Source organism: Protopterus annectens, chromosome 2.part1, assembly GCF_019279795.1.
Source record: "Protopterus annectens isolate FY-2018-M chromosome 2.part1, PAN1.0, whole genome shotgun sequence".
Taxonomy (NCBI): Eukaryota; Metazoa; Chordata; order Ceratodontiformes; family Protopteridae; genus Protopterus; species Protopterus annectens.
The window spans coordinates 1,242,548,189-1,242,560,860 of record NC_056729.1 but is presented as its reverse complement, the minus strand read 5'-3'; the positions used below and the strand labels follow the sequence as shown (position 1 = coordinate 1,242,560,860).

The 12,672-nt window shown below is 43.9% G+C and overlaps 1 protein-coding gene across 1 annotated transcript in view; it reads left to right on the top strand.

The window, feature by feature from the left end:
* Nucleotides 1-12,672, top strand: part of MTMR9 (myotubularin related protein 9) — a 721,174-nt gene that overhangs the window by 547,628 nt on the left and 160,874 nt on the right. The window contains exon 5 of the mRNA XM_044062773.1: nucleotides 10,898-11,115. Within this exon, the coding sequence (XP_043918708.1) occupies nucleotides 10,898-11,115 (218 nt within the window). The remainder of the gene's footprint in view (nucleotides 1-10,897; nucleotides 11,116-12,672) is intronic.

Below are 12,672 nucleotides of genomic sequence, written 5' to 3'. Positions count from 1 at the left end.
ATATTGGTTGGCAGTGGTGGGACCATTACTCATCACACAGGTCATGCAGTTGCTTGAATTTTTTTCCTTAACAGCAAAACTTGAGCAAGGGAATTCTGCACAACTTGTATGTCTAGAGGCAACTGAGGTACTGTTTAGACAAAACCAAAAACATCATGGCTTTGGTGAAACTGAAAGCCATACCTAAACAGTTTCTAAATTGCTGTTTCATTGCATTGCCTTTTATTGCACTGATCATGTAAAAAACTGGAAGGCCATGTGTACTCCCACAGCTCTTATTGGGATACTAGCTACATTGGTCTTTCTTAGGGTAGTAAGTGTGTAGGCCATTCTGGAAGTTGCCACCTGGTCCTCAGTCCATAACTTTTTCAGACATTACTGGCTAGACATTGCCTCCAGGACAAGGTGTGAGTTTGTTGTGGTCACTGTACAAAGACTTCTTACAGTCTCCATGTTAGCCAGTCCATCAACTACCATTCCTTCTAGGAAACCTCACAGTATTCAGTACTGTAGAAGTGATCCATATGAAGTTGTGTAGGAACTTACCATAATAATAAATGCTCCAAGTGGTTAGTGTTGCAGTATGGCTTTCCCATCCACCATCCCCCTTTTCCACCTTTGGTCATCCTAGGTCTGGGGTGAGGTTCCTCCTTTTTTATCCTCAAATCCTTTTCCCCTTCTTCCTTCACATAGCCTTAGGACTGTTCATGTCAGGATATATTTGGAAGCCCAGGTTCTCTGTATTCCTGTTTCCTTCTAGGACATGTTCTCTCTGTCAGACATTTGTAATAGAGTCCTGTCTTCTTTTGCAGGACCATGCCCAAGACAGGGCAGGGTTTCTGTCCTTTTGGTACCTGATCAAGAAGGAAACAAAGATACCATGGGCAGATGCCTTATTTATTCAAGGAACATGCTGATGTCCCTTAGTAGCTGGCATCTGTCTGGCCTGAAAGGGGAAGTGTACTAAACTCCGGAAGCTGTGCTGGATCCTGTGCCTTCTGTGCTTTCTATGGCAGAAGTCCCACTAGTCAGTGTTGCTGCAACAGTGACTAAGTCCAACATCTGGTGTTATGGTTAGGTTCCTACATAACTGTACTTTCTTCTACCTCTTCCACCACTGTTCACAGAGTTATTTCTGTGTAACTAAGCAAGCACATCTACATACATCTATAGAATTTCTTAGACAGGTTTGCTAAGTGAACCTGGATAAACAACCAGATTTTTCCTGATGTTCATCGTGTTACCCTGCGTCAGGCGGTCCCGCAGTCGGCCGGAATTCCAAAGTCTTGGTCCGGCGTCGGTTGCTGTCGCTTCTTCCCTGATGTCAGTGCGCCAGGGGTATATATATTGCATCTGATGCCATTTTCTTCAGTCTTTCTTGCTGCGCGATGCCTGAAGCAGAAGCAGTCCGCAAGTGCCGGTCGGCCGACACCTGAGATTTTCGAAGTCGAATTTCAGATCCAAAGTCTTCAATAAAGCGAAGTACCCCATTGGGGAAACTTTTCTTGCCTCAGACTGATGTCAGAAAAAGTTAACAATTGTACTTCTTGTGGGAAGCAAATTACTTCATAAGGATTTTCATTCTTACTGTATACCTTGCCTAGGCCCAGACAACGACGTCACTGGTTGTCATTTTTGTGCTAGGTTTAATAAGCGTACTATAAAAAGACGCTTTGATTTCGCACAACACTACTTCGGTAGAAAATTTAACTACACAATGCCGTTGGAGCAACCGACTACCGGCGTGCACAAAAAACGCAAGGATAAGGACAGGCAGCCTAGACCCAAGCCAGACTCAGAGGCCTCGGTTGGACCGGTCTCCGGTTCACCGGTCTTCAGTGAGGCTCCGATGCAGCCCCCGACTACCGCAGATCTGGAACCCGAGACCACTTCGGAGCCTTTGGCGGAGAGTGCTAAGCCGACGCAGCCATTTTGTTTAGCCCCTACCGACGACACTGCAGAAAAAAATGTCGGTGCTGCAGAAACACCTTCGGTTTCTGAAGGCGTTTTCAGACCAACTCTCACCATAAAAGCGTATCCTAAGCTTAAGACTCCTATTAAACCTAAAAAGACTGCACTTCAGTCTCCAGTTCAAGGCCCCATGCCTAAGAAACAGATGCTCAAAATGGCTGAAGATTTGATCTCTTTAATCAGGGGTTACCAACCCCCACCCGACAAAAGGCCTAGACAAGAGGAAGATTATGCCTCCTCTGATCAAGTGTCTATTTCCTCGGGCTCCTTTGAGGACCAAGATTACTCCTTCTCCCCTTATGAAGATTCTGATGCTGAGGATTCCATTCCCTCAGCTTCTCCCCCTGAAGACTACTCCTTTGGGGAAACTTTACACACTATGAGGGAACATTTTCACTGGGAAGGTCAGGACTACTCTGACTCAAAGAAAAGGCTCAGAGAGTTTCTTTTACTCCCCCAGCACAGACCACTTGCCATCCCCCCAGTTTTAGACATTGTGGATGATGTTTACTTAGAATCCAGTTTGAACCCAGATTCTCTGCCTCCTGCTCCAGCCAAACATGACAGATACTATAGAGTGCCTGATTCCCACAAATTCCTTTATAAAAGCCCTGTTGCTGATCCAGAGACTATCTCCCAGGGTCCCAGAGGGGCTAAGGCTTCTATGGCAAAAAATCCTGTACCCCCTGAAAGGGACTCCAGAGCACTAGACAGGTGGGGGAAAAAGGTTTACACCTCAGCCACTCTAGCTATGAGGGCACTAAATTGCCAATTTCACATGCTAAAATATCAGCAATTTCTAATGTCTCAGTTAAAACAAAAAATGAGCACACTCCCTCAACAGTCTGAATTGAAAGAAATGCAGGATCTGTTGCATGCAACTGAACAGGTGGGCAAACATACTTTACAATGTGGGTTTGATTCTTTGGAGGCTTCCTGCAGAGCAGCTGTCACTGGGTCTGTTATACGTAGGTATGCTTGGTTAAAGGAACAAACTCTGCCTGATCATGTTAAAGCAAAGCTTCTAGATGCTCCCTTACAGCAGGATGTTCTTTTTGGAGTTAAAGCAGAACAAGTCTTAAAGAAAATGGAGGATAAGGCAAAATCTATGCAGACAGTCAAAGATTTTCTACAGGTACAGCCCCCTCGCTTCAGCAGAAATTGGCCAACAAAAAATTGGTCCTTTCCATCTACTGACAGACCACAGAGGGGTAAATACAGACGTCCAAGAGGCAGAGGACAACCACAAGCCCAATACAAACCTCGACAATGGGGCACTGCAACACAGAAGGGAGGAGAGGACAGGTCCCAAACTACCAGAAGGCAAACTCAATGACTTGCACCTCATCTGGCCAAGCAACACTCTCTTGGCAGCCCCCTTGGGAGGAAAACTTGCACTTTTTTCAGACAACTGGCACATTGTCACAAAGGACAGATGGGTCCTAGACATAATTTCACGAGGATACAGATTCCATTTTCACACCTTGCCAATGAAAAGAGGAATGCCAAACCTGCCACAAAATCAATGGGCAGAGGCACAAAAACAAATTACAGCTCTCATGGACATGAGAGCCATTCAACTGGTACCTACACGAGAGCAAGGCCAAGGATTTTACTCAAGACTCTTTCTAGTTCCCAGAAAGGACAATGCCTGGAGACCAATTCTGGACCTTTCAGTTGGCATCTTGCATACTACTAATACCATTTGCAAAGCTGCATATGAGGAAATTACAGTGGTACCTAAAAAGCGTATAGTCTCAACACAGCCACAGCTTGGACACAATGATATCTCTTATTCCATGCCTACAACAGGAGTTCCTATGGTGGTCACAGGCATGTCACCTCAACAAGGGTCAGCCTTTCACCTTGCCCCCAGCCAGGCAAACTATGACAACAGATGCATCGGACTACGCCTGGGGGGGCACACATGGCAGGACACTGCGTTCAAGGCATATGGACTGCAGATCAAAGGAATCTGCACATCAATCAAAAAGAGATGCTAGCTGTACAGAATGCTCTGACAGCCTTCAAGAATCTATTACATCCAGGACAACTTACAATAAGGACGGACAACACCACAGTAATGTGGTACATAAACAAACAAGGGGGTACACACTCCTACCCTCTATGCAGACCTTGAGGAACTCAGCTCTGGCTTACCAAGTTCAGTTACAAGCTCAATTCCTGCCAGGAAAAAAGAACACATTGGCAGACGACCTCAGCAGAAACATCATGGATCCCCACGAGTGGAAACTGGATCCACAAGTATTTGCAATGATAACTCAAAAATTGGGCCTTCCAGACATAGACCTGTTTGCCAGTCCTCAAAACTATCAGCTAACAAAATTTTGTACAAGGGCACTTCACCATCAAACTTGGAAAGTGGACGCACTCTCATTCATTTGGAAAAACCTGACAGTATATGCCTTCCCTCCATTGCCTCTCCTCACAAAGGTGCTTCTGAAAGTCAAAAAGGAGAGACCACGACTGATACTCATAGCCCCAGACTGGCCACGCCAGCACTGGTACCCACTATTGAGGAATGTGGCCCAGGGCCCACCTTGGATTTTACCACAAATTGCCCATTTGCTCACACAGCAAAACAATCAGATTCTTCACAGCCAGCTAAAAACCTTAAATCTGGCTGCATGGCAAATCACCTAAGCATCCAGCCAGCTCCTCTTTCCCAAGCAGTTATGGATGTTATTCTGGAAGCTAGGAGGCCCAGCACCAGGAAGGCCTACTTGGACAAATGGAAAAGGTTTTGTGCCTGGAACCAAGCTAAAGGCCAAAACACACTTCAGCCTCACATGCCTCAGATTCTACAGTATTTAACTGAAATGTTGCACAAAGGACTTTCTTTTTCTTCCATTAAAATCTATGCATCAGCTATTTCAGCTCACTACAACACGGATCCACCCTTATTTTCACATCCACTTCTGAGGCAGTTCCTCAGAGGGGCAAAAAACATTAGGCCCCCCAGGAGAGCACCTACACCAACATGGGACCTCAATTTTGTTCTGGAAAAGCGTACGCTACCTCCCTTTGAACCAGCTTTCTCTGCAGATCTACAGTTTCTAACATGGAAGACTGCCCTGCTGCTAGCAATAACTTCAGCTAGAAGAGTCTCAGAGCTGCAGGCACTAATGGCAGTGGGACCTTTCCTCATTTTCCATCAAGACAGAGTTTCTCTACGAACTAATCCTTCCTTCATGGCTAAGGTGGTTTCCAGTGTGGCTTTAAATCAAGCCATCCACTTACCCACCTTCTTCCCAAATCCACAGAACAAAGGAGAAAGACTCCTGCATTCCTTGGACATTCACAGGCAACTTTGTTACTACTTTGATAAAACTAAGGTTTTCAGAAAATCTGACCAGCTCTTTGTATCCTATGCTACAGCTTCACAAGGGAAGGCTATATCAAAACAAACCATTTCCAAATGGATAGGACATTGCATTCGTTTTTGCTATACCCATCATGGAAAACCAGTTCCTGCTACCATTAGGCCCCACTCTACCAGGGCAACAGCTACATCTACAACCTTCCTCAGGGGGGTTCCAACCAAAGAGATTTTGGAAGCTGCAACTTGGAGTTCAGTACACACCTTTACCAAATACTATCACTTACCACTTTACTCTAAGACTAGAGCTGGCTTCGCCACTGCAGTTCTGCAGGGCCTTCTAGCCTCCTCTAACCCTCTGACTCCTCCACCCATCCTTAGCTTTGGGATTCTACCCAAGTGTGATGACTGCAGCAAGGTAACACGATGAACATAGTACAGTTTTGTACCTACCATAAATGTAGATGTTCGAGTGTTCACCCTCCCTCCATCCCCTCTGATCTAACTGGCTAAATCCCTACAATACCTTCCTGATGTATTTGCTTATAGCTGGAGGGATTTTGTGTTTGTGCAAAAATGCTTAATTTGGTACTAATTACTGACCACCTTTTTGGGGGCACCTGACATCTGGGGCAAGAAAAATTGAAGAAAATGGCATCGGATGCAATATATATATACCCCTGGCGCACTGACGTCAGGGAAGAAGCGACAGCAACCGACGCCGGACCAAGACTTTGGAATTCCGTCCGACTGCGGGACCACCTGACGACAGGATAACCCAAGTGTGATGACTGCAGCAGAGTGAACACTCGAACAACTACATTTATGGTAGGTACAAAACTGTACTTTTTCTACCTCTTTTCAACAAAACCAGTAGGAAAACCCTTGTTAACTGTATAACTCTTCAGTTGCATGCATTTTTAAGACTTGGGTTTGAATGTGTTACTAGCTTTTAACATGGTGTGTGCTTGTACATGCCACTAGATCCCAAGAAGCTTTCCACCACTATTCTGAGGAATGGGGTACTTTATCTGCAAAAACCATGGCCAAGGCCTAAAAAAAACAATGCTATTTTGAGATTGGAAGGTAGAGGAGGAAGACGAACAAGGTGGTAACAAAAGGCTTGCGCCATTCTCAGATTAACTACTGCAAAATATTTAAGCTGCTGCTAATTTTCATTTTCTGTACATTACTCAACTGTGTGACTGAGCAAGTCACTTAACTAGACACCACTCTTGGGGAAGAGTCTGAAAAAGGTCCATGAAAAATCAGTGCTGTAACTTGGAAAACAGATGCATGTGTTTATTTATATTTAACATTGTGATGTAGAGTGGCAGAGATATTATATTGTACTAACACAGGCCAAGACATTTTGGAGGGAAGATAGCTGGGGAAGGCTGGAATGAGTTCACCAGTCTTTTGTCAAAACTAAACCTATTGTGGTTCCCCTTATCAGTAATTGTGCCTCTGCCCTACAGGACTTGCAGATTGCTAATCTTCAATTTGTAAGTGCATTAGCTTGTTGGCGAATTAGCATAGTCATTGGCAAAATAGACCATTTGAGCGCATCTTTCCCCAAAGTTATTCTGTCTAACTTAAGCAACCAGAAGTTTGAGAACGCAGGGAGACAGTTTATTTTCCATAGTACTGTTTGGTGTGGATGAGCTTCTTAATGGCCTGCTTTGGCTGTAAAGTTGGTAAATGCTTATGAACATAATACAAGCTTGGGATGAGAGGTAGTGCAGCTTTTCGTATACCTTTTCTTAGAGCAACTGTGTAATAGGAAAGAAATATAAATGTGTGTATCCAGTGGAAGAAGCCCAGTGCCCTGAAGGCTTAATGTAAGTAGTTCCATGATATGATGTCAAAAACTGTGTATAGGTTCATAGGTTGGTACTGAGCTATCTGCCCGAAGGCATATATTAGCCCAGCCATGTTGTGCGGTATTCACCGCCCCTTTAGTAGTTCCCTAGACCCTTGTACTAGCAGCTAGTACCCTTGGCCCCTATCTAGTAGTGCTGTTGGTGTGATCCCCAGTGTGAACTTTCTGTTACCCATCCATTCATCAAGGTTTCTCTTGAAGAGTGATAGTGAGGGGCTCTGTCTTATGTAGATCGGGACCCTGTTCCATAGTAAGGGAAGTCTCTGCGAAGGGAATCTATCCCTCCAGCATGTTCTATTCATTGTTGTGTTGAGGTTTATATCCCTAGACCGTGTAGCTCGAGTAGATTTGGTTTTGCTAAAATGGAGCATGTTCAACAATTCTGGGTTGGACATGGCTCTGTACGTTAGACAGAGATCGCCTCTGAGAAAGTGGTATGCAACAGAGAACAGTCTTAGCTTTTTCAATCGTGCTGCATAGGGCAACTGTTTGAGGCCAGTAATTCTCTTGGTTAGGTACCTCTGTGGTCTCTCCAGCTGCTGGAGATGTCTAGCCAGGTACATTCCAATTGGTGCATTGAACTCAATAATGGATCTGATGAGGGAAGAGTAGAGGGGCACCATTACATCCTTAGATCTTGATGCGAACCCTTTCATGATCAGATGGGTCACATAGAAGGATTTTCTAACCACTTTGGCAACATGGTTATCAAAGGAAAGCTGGCTATCTACTTGGGTCCCTAGATCCCTTATTTCTTCTTCAGATTTCAGGGGATTACCTCCTATGTTGTAGTTTGTGGGTACTCTGTTTTTTCCAAAGGGGATTACTACACATTTTTTTGCATTTAGCTTGAGACCATGGCTTTGACACCATGCATCTGTCTCATTTAGGCCCTTCTGGAGGATCTCTGTCAGCCAGAGACTCTATTATAGCACCCAGTTTGCAGTCGTCCACAAACTTAGTCAGCCACAGCACTTCCGTGCTTGCCTGTACTTCTGAGAAGTATATGCCAAACAGGAGGGGCCCCAGGACAGAGCCCTGAGGCACACCACTCATTACTGGTCTGGATTCGGACATAGATCCCGCTACTCTTACTTTATGGGATCTGTCTGAGAGCCAGTTTGCGATCCATCTTGTGACATAAGGGTTTATGCCCAGGCTGGTGAGCTTATCAATAATACCCAAATGGGGAATGGTGTCAAATGCTTTAGCAAGGTCAAGGTAAGCCGTGTGTACCTCCTTTCCCTTTTCTGTAGCCTGAGTAACTATCTCAAAGAAATCCACCAGGTTCAGGAGGCATGATCTGCCCTTGACGAAGCCGAACTGTGTGGGATCCAGCGACTGGAGGTTCCCAATCTCTCCATTTATGAGTTCCATAATGATTCGCTCCATAGCCTTACGGATCAGACTGGTCAGGCTTATTGGTCGGTAGTTCCCAGGGTCAGTTGTGGCCCCATCCTTGTGTAGCGGGACCACCGTTGCCATGCACCATTCTCTGGGCACATATCCTGTGGAGAGGCTGAGACTGAACAGGGTATTAAGATGCAGGGTTAATTCCTTTTGGAGCTCGCGTATGACACAGCCTGGGACACCATCTCGTCCCATGGAGGCAGTGTTTTTAGCTTTAGATAGAGCCTTGTTTACCAACGTATCAGTAATAATTGAACTTGCACAATCCCCTGGAATGGTAATAGGCCCTGTAGGTGGTGAAGGGGGGGGGGGGTATTTGCACTGAACCTGTCAGCCAGGATGTTGGCAATGTCAGAAGGGTCAGTGTATTTTGTTCCATTTTGTACTAGCTAAGAACAGACCTGAGCATTGCCATTTAGGTTTTTGATCTAGCCATAGAAGGCCTTATGGTTATCCTTGGCAACTTTCTTTTCAAAATTAGCTTTAGTTGACTTGATGAGGGCCCTCAATTTCTTATTAATGCTGATCAGGGATGATTTTTATACTTGAGATTTGGCCTTTTTTTGTATAAGTCTCCTCCTTTTATTGTAAAGTTTGCTTATGGCCGGGGTCCACCATACTGGTTTCTTCTTGCTTGAGGAAGGAGTCTTGGTTTTATTTGGGATAGCATGGTCCATGCAGTCCTGCAGATGCATATAGAGTCCCTTGGTGTAGGATTCCGCATCCTGGATATTATTATCCTTCTGCAAGGGAATAGTAAAGCTTTCCACTTCGGATGCAAGTAGTTTGAAGTTTGCTTTGGAAAGGTTTTTGACTGTTTTTTTGACTGGGGGAGGTGGAGGGGTGAGGATGTCCAGGGTTATCAGTTTGTGGTCGGATCTGACCAAGGAGGGAGTGATAACGGGTGTGGTACAGTGGGCGCCCATATTTGTGATGATTAAATCCAATATGTTGTCCCCTCTAGTGGGGGAACATACTAGTTGAATCAACCAGTTCCGTTGCATCTGAAATGGGAGTGATACGGACATACTAAAGGTTTATAAAAACAATCATTCATTAACATACTGCTTTCTCCTTTACAAACTCTGTTTTTCTGATGATACTACTTGTTTCAGCCTAACAAGCAACATATTTGCCTACATTTTAAAGTCATGATTTGAGAATAAAATTAGTCAACAGTTTCCTTGAGGATCAGTAGCTTTTTTTTTTCAGCTTCAGGAGTATAGTAGTAATACCTCTTACCCAGTGCTTCACTGAACATTATTACTCTCTATGTTGCTAACATGCTTGTTTATATATTTATGTATTTATTCATTTGATTTTGAATGTGTGCATCTGTCTGTCTTCTTTTTGTCTATGTATGTATGCATGTCTGTTGACTGAGGTAGTGGGCTGCTCTACAGTGGGCCCATTTTAACCTCAGCCTGGGAGCAACAGCCAAAAAACACAATTGCATATAAAAGTACAAAAGTAGTTTATATAGTTGCAAGAAAGGTGAAGTATATTAAGAAGGGCGAACATTAATCAAGTAAAACATAGATATAAGTAGCATATAGAAATATGCATCAATCATTACAAAGCTTCATCCTGTAGTGCTTTGCTTGATTTCCCTAATCTTTTTGTGTGCTGTTTGGAGAGGTGACTTGCTAGTCATAAAGTTCACCTGATACCTCATTAAAAGAAAAACTTTTGGTAAGTGTGCTTACCTTCTTAAACGAATGCAAAAGAAAAACTACATCCAGTTAAGCAACAGCTGTTATTGCAAGCTTTCAAGTAAGCAGTGAGTTAAGTCCAATGTGCAAGCATATTTCCTGCATGGAATATAACTCTAGTCCTTAATGTCCTGAAAGAATGGTATGTTTTGTGTAGCAGATGCATACATAGTTTATTGAGAAGAAATACAAGAGCAGTTTAGTTTCTACACAGTGATATGTAAAGCAGTGGTAGAAACTCTTAAAGGAACTGTGCTATGTTGATGGTGTGTTTATTTTTAATTGTGAAAGAGGAAATTATGACACTGTAGAAGTCATTTAAGTATGCTTGTGAATGTGTAATACATTTTTACTTTTATCCAGAAGGTGATAGCACAATCCAGGGAAAGTAATCATGGAAAAGCACAATCCAAGGAAAGTAATCATGGAAAGAACACATACAGTTTTGTAAAGTACAGGGGCCAGTCATATTTTAATATCTGTTTTGCAAAGATTATTTCTGAAGTTGAATTGTTTTAGGGTTTATTAATACTTTTATTTCTGTAAAGTTTGTTTTCTAAACAAAATGAAATCTTTTTCAAGGTGATGATGCGTAGCAGCCAGCCATTAACTGGAACTAATGGAAGAAGATGTAAGGAGGATGAAAAACTCATTAATGCAACATTACGAGCAGGAAAGCGTGGTTACATCATCGACACTCGGTCTATTAATGCAGCTCAACAAGCCCGAGCTCGTGGTGGTGGGTTTGAGCAGGAAGTGCACTATCCTCAATGGAGAAGAATCCATAAATCAATTGAGAGGTAAGAAAATAAGACCGATTTTTTATGTTAAGTACCATAAGCATTTGTAGAGCAGTTAGAAATCCATTTTAGGTGTTCACTGCATCACTTTATTTTGGAATCTTGAAACATAGGTCAGAATGCACTGGGCTGACATTGAGTACTTATTTGTAAACAGAAGGATTGAATTTGTAAGTACATGTCCCTTGTTCATAGGTTGATACTAGGCTATGTGCCCTAGGGCATTTATAAGCCTAGCCAGAGTGTGTTTGGCTTTCGCCACCCTTTTAGATTAGTAGACTGTGCCTTTGTATAGTAGGTCACAGAAGATGGCCCTTTTAAGGTTAGTTTACTGTGCTTCTGTCTAGCAGGGACACAGAAGAGATCCCAGGGGTAAACTTACGATCTCCCATCCACTCGTCAAGATTTCTCTTGAAGAGGGTCAGTGAGGGGCTCTGCCTAACTTGGACTGGGATTTTGTTCCAGAGTGAGGGGAGCCTCTGGGATATGAATCTGTCCCTTCAGCATGTCCTATTTATTTCTGTGCTGAGGTTTAAATCCCTGGAGCGTGCAGCTGTAAGGGATCTGGATTTCCTGAGGTGGAGCATGTCCATTAATTCTGGGTTGGTCATGGCTTTATACGTCCGGCACAGATCGCCTCTGAGTAGGCGGTAAGCAACTGAGTAGAGCTGGAGTTTCTTCAGTCGAACTGCATAGGGCATCTGTTTGAGTCCCTTGATCCTCTTGGTGAGGTACTTTTGGGGTCTTTCCAGTTGCTGCAGGTGTCTGGTAAGGTACATCCCAAATGGGGCATTGTATGCAATTATGGGCCTGATGAGTAGAGGGGCACAATGACCTCTCTTGATCTAGATGTGAAAACTTTCGTGATAAGGTGGGCTATATGCAAGGTCTTTCTAATCACTTTGGCAACGTGATTGTCAAAGGAGAGATTACTATCTACTTGGGTCACCAAATCCCTAATTACTTCTTCCGTACTTAATGGATTACCACCTGTGTGGTAATTTGTGGGCACTTTGTTTTTCCCATTGGGGATGACTATGCATTTTTTGGCATTTAGCTTTAGGTCATGGCTCTGACACCAGTTAACCGTCTCTGTGAGACCCTTTTGGAAGGTGCTTGTGTCAGCTGTAGAGTTGATTATGGCTCCCAGTTTGCAGTCATCTGCGAACATGGTCAACCATAGTCCTCCCGTGTTAGCCTGTACCTCAGAGAAATATATACCGAACAAGAGAGGTCCCAGGACTGAGCCTTGTGGGATGCCACTTGTAACTGGTTTAGAGTCTGACATGGCATCTGCAATTCTGACCATGTGGGTTCTATCCCTGAGCCAGTTTGCAACCCATCTTGTGACATAGGGGTTGATATTTAAGTTGGTGAGCTTATTTATGATGCCCGAGTGGGGTATTGTGTCGAAGACTTTTGTGAGGTCCAGGTAGGCTGTGTGGGCTACCTTCCCTTTGTCTATGGCCCAACTGTTTCAAAGAAGTCGACCAGGTTCAAGAGGCAAGATCTGCCCGTAACAAAGCTGAATTGAGTAGGATCCAGTGTCTGAAGGTT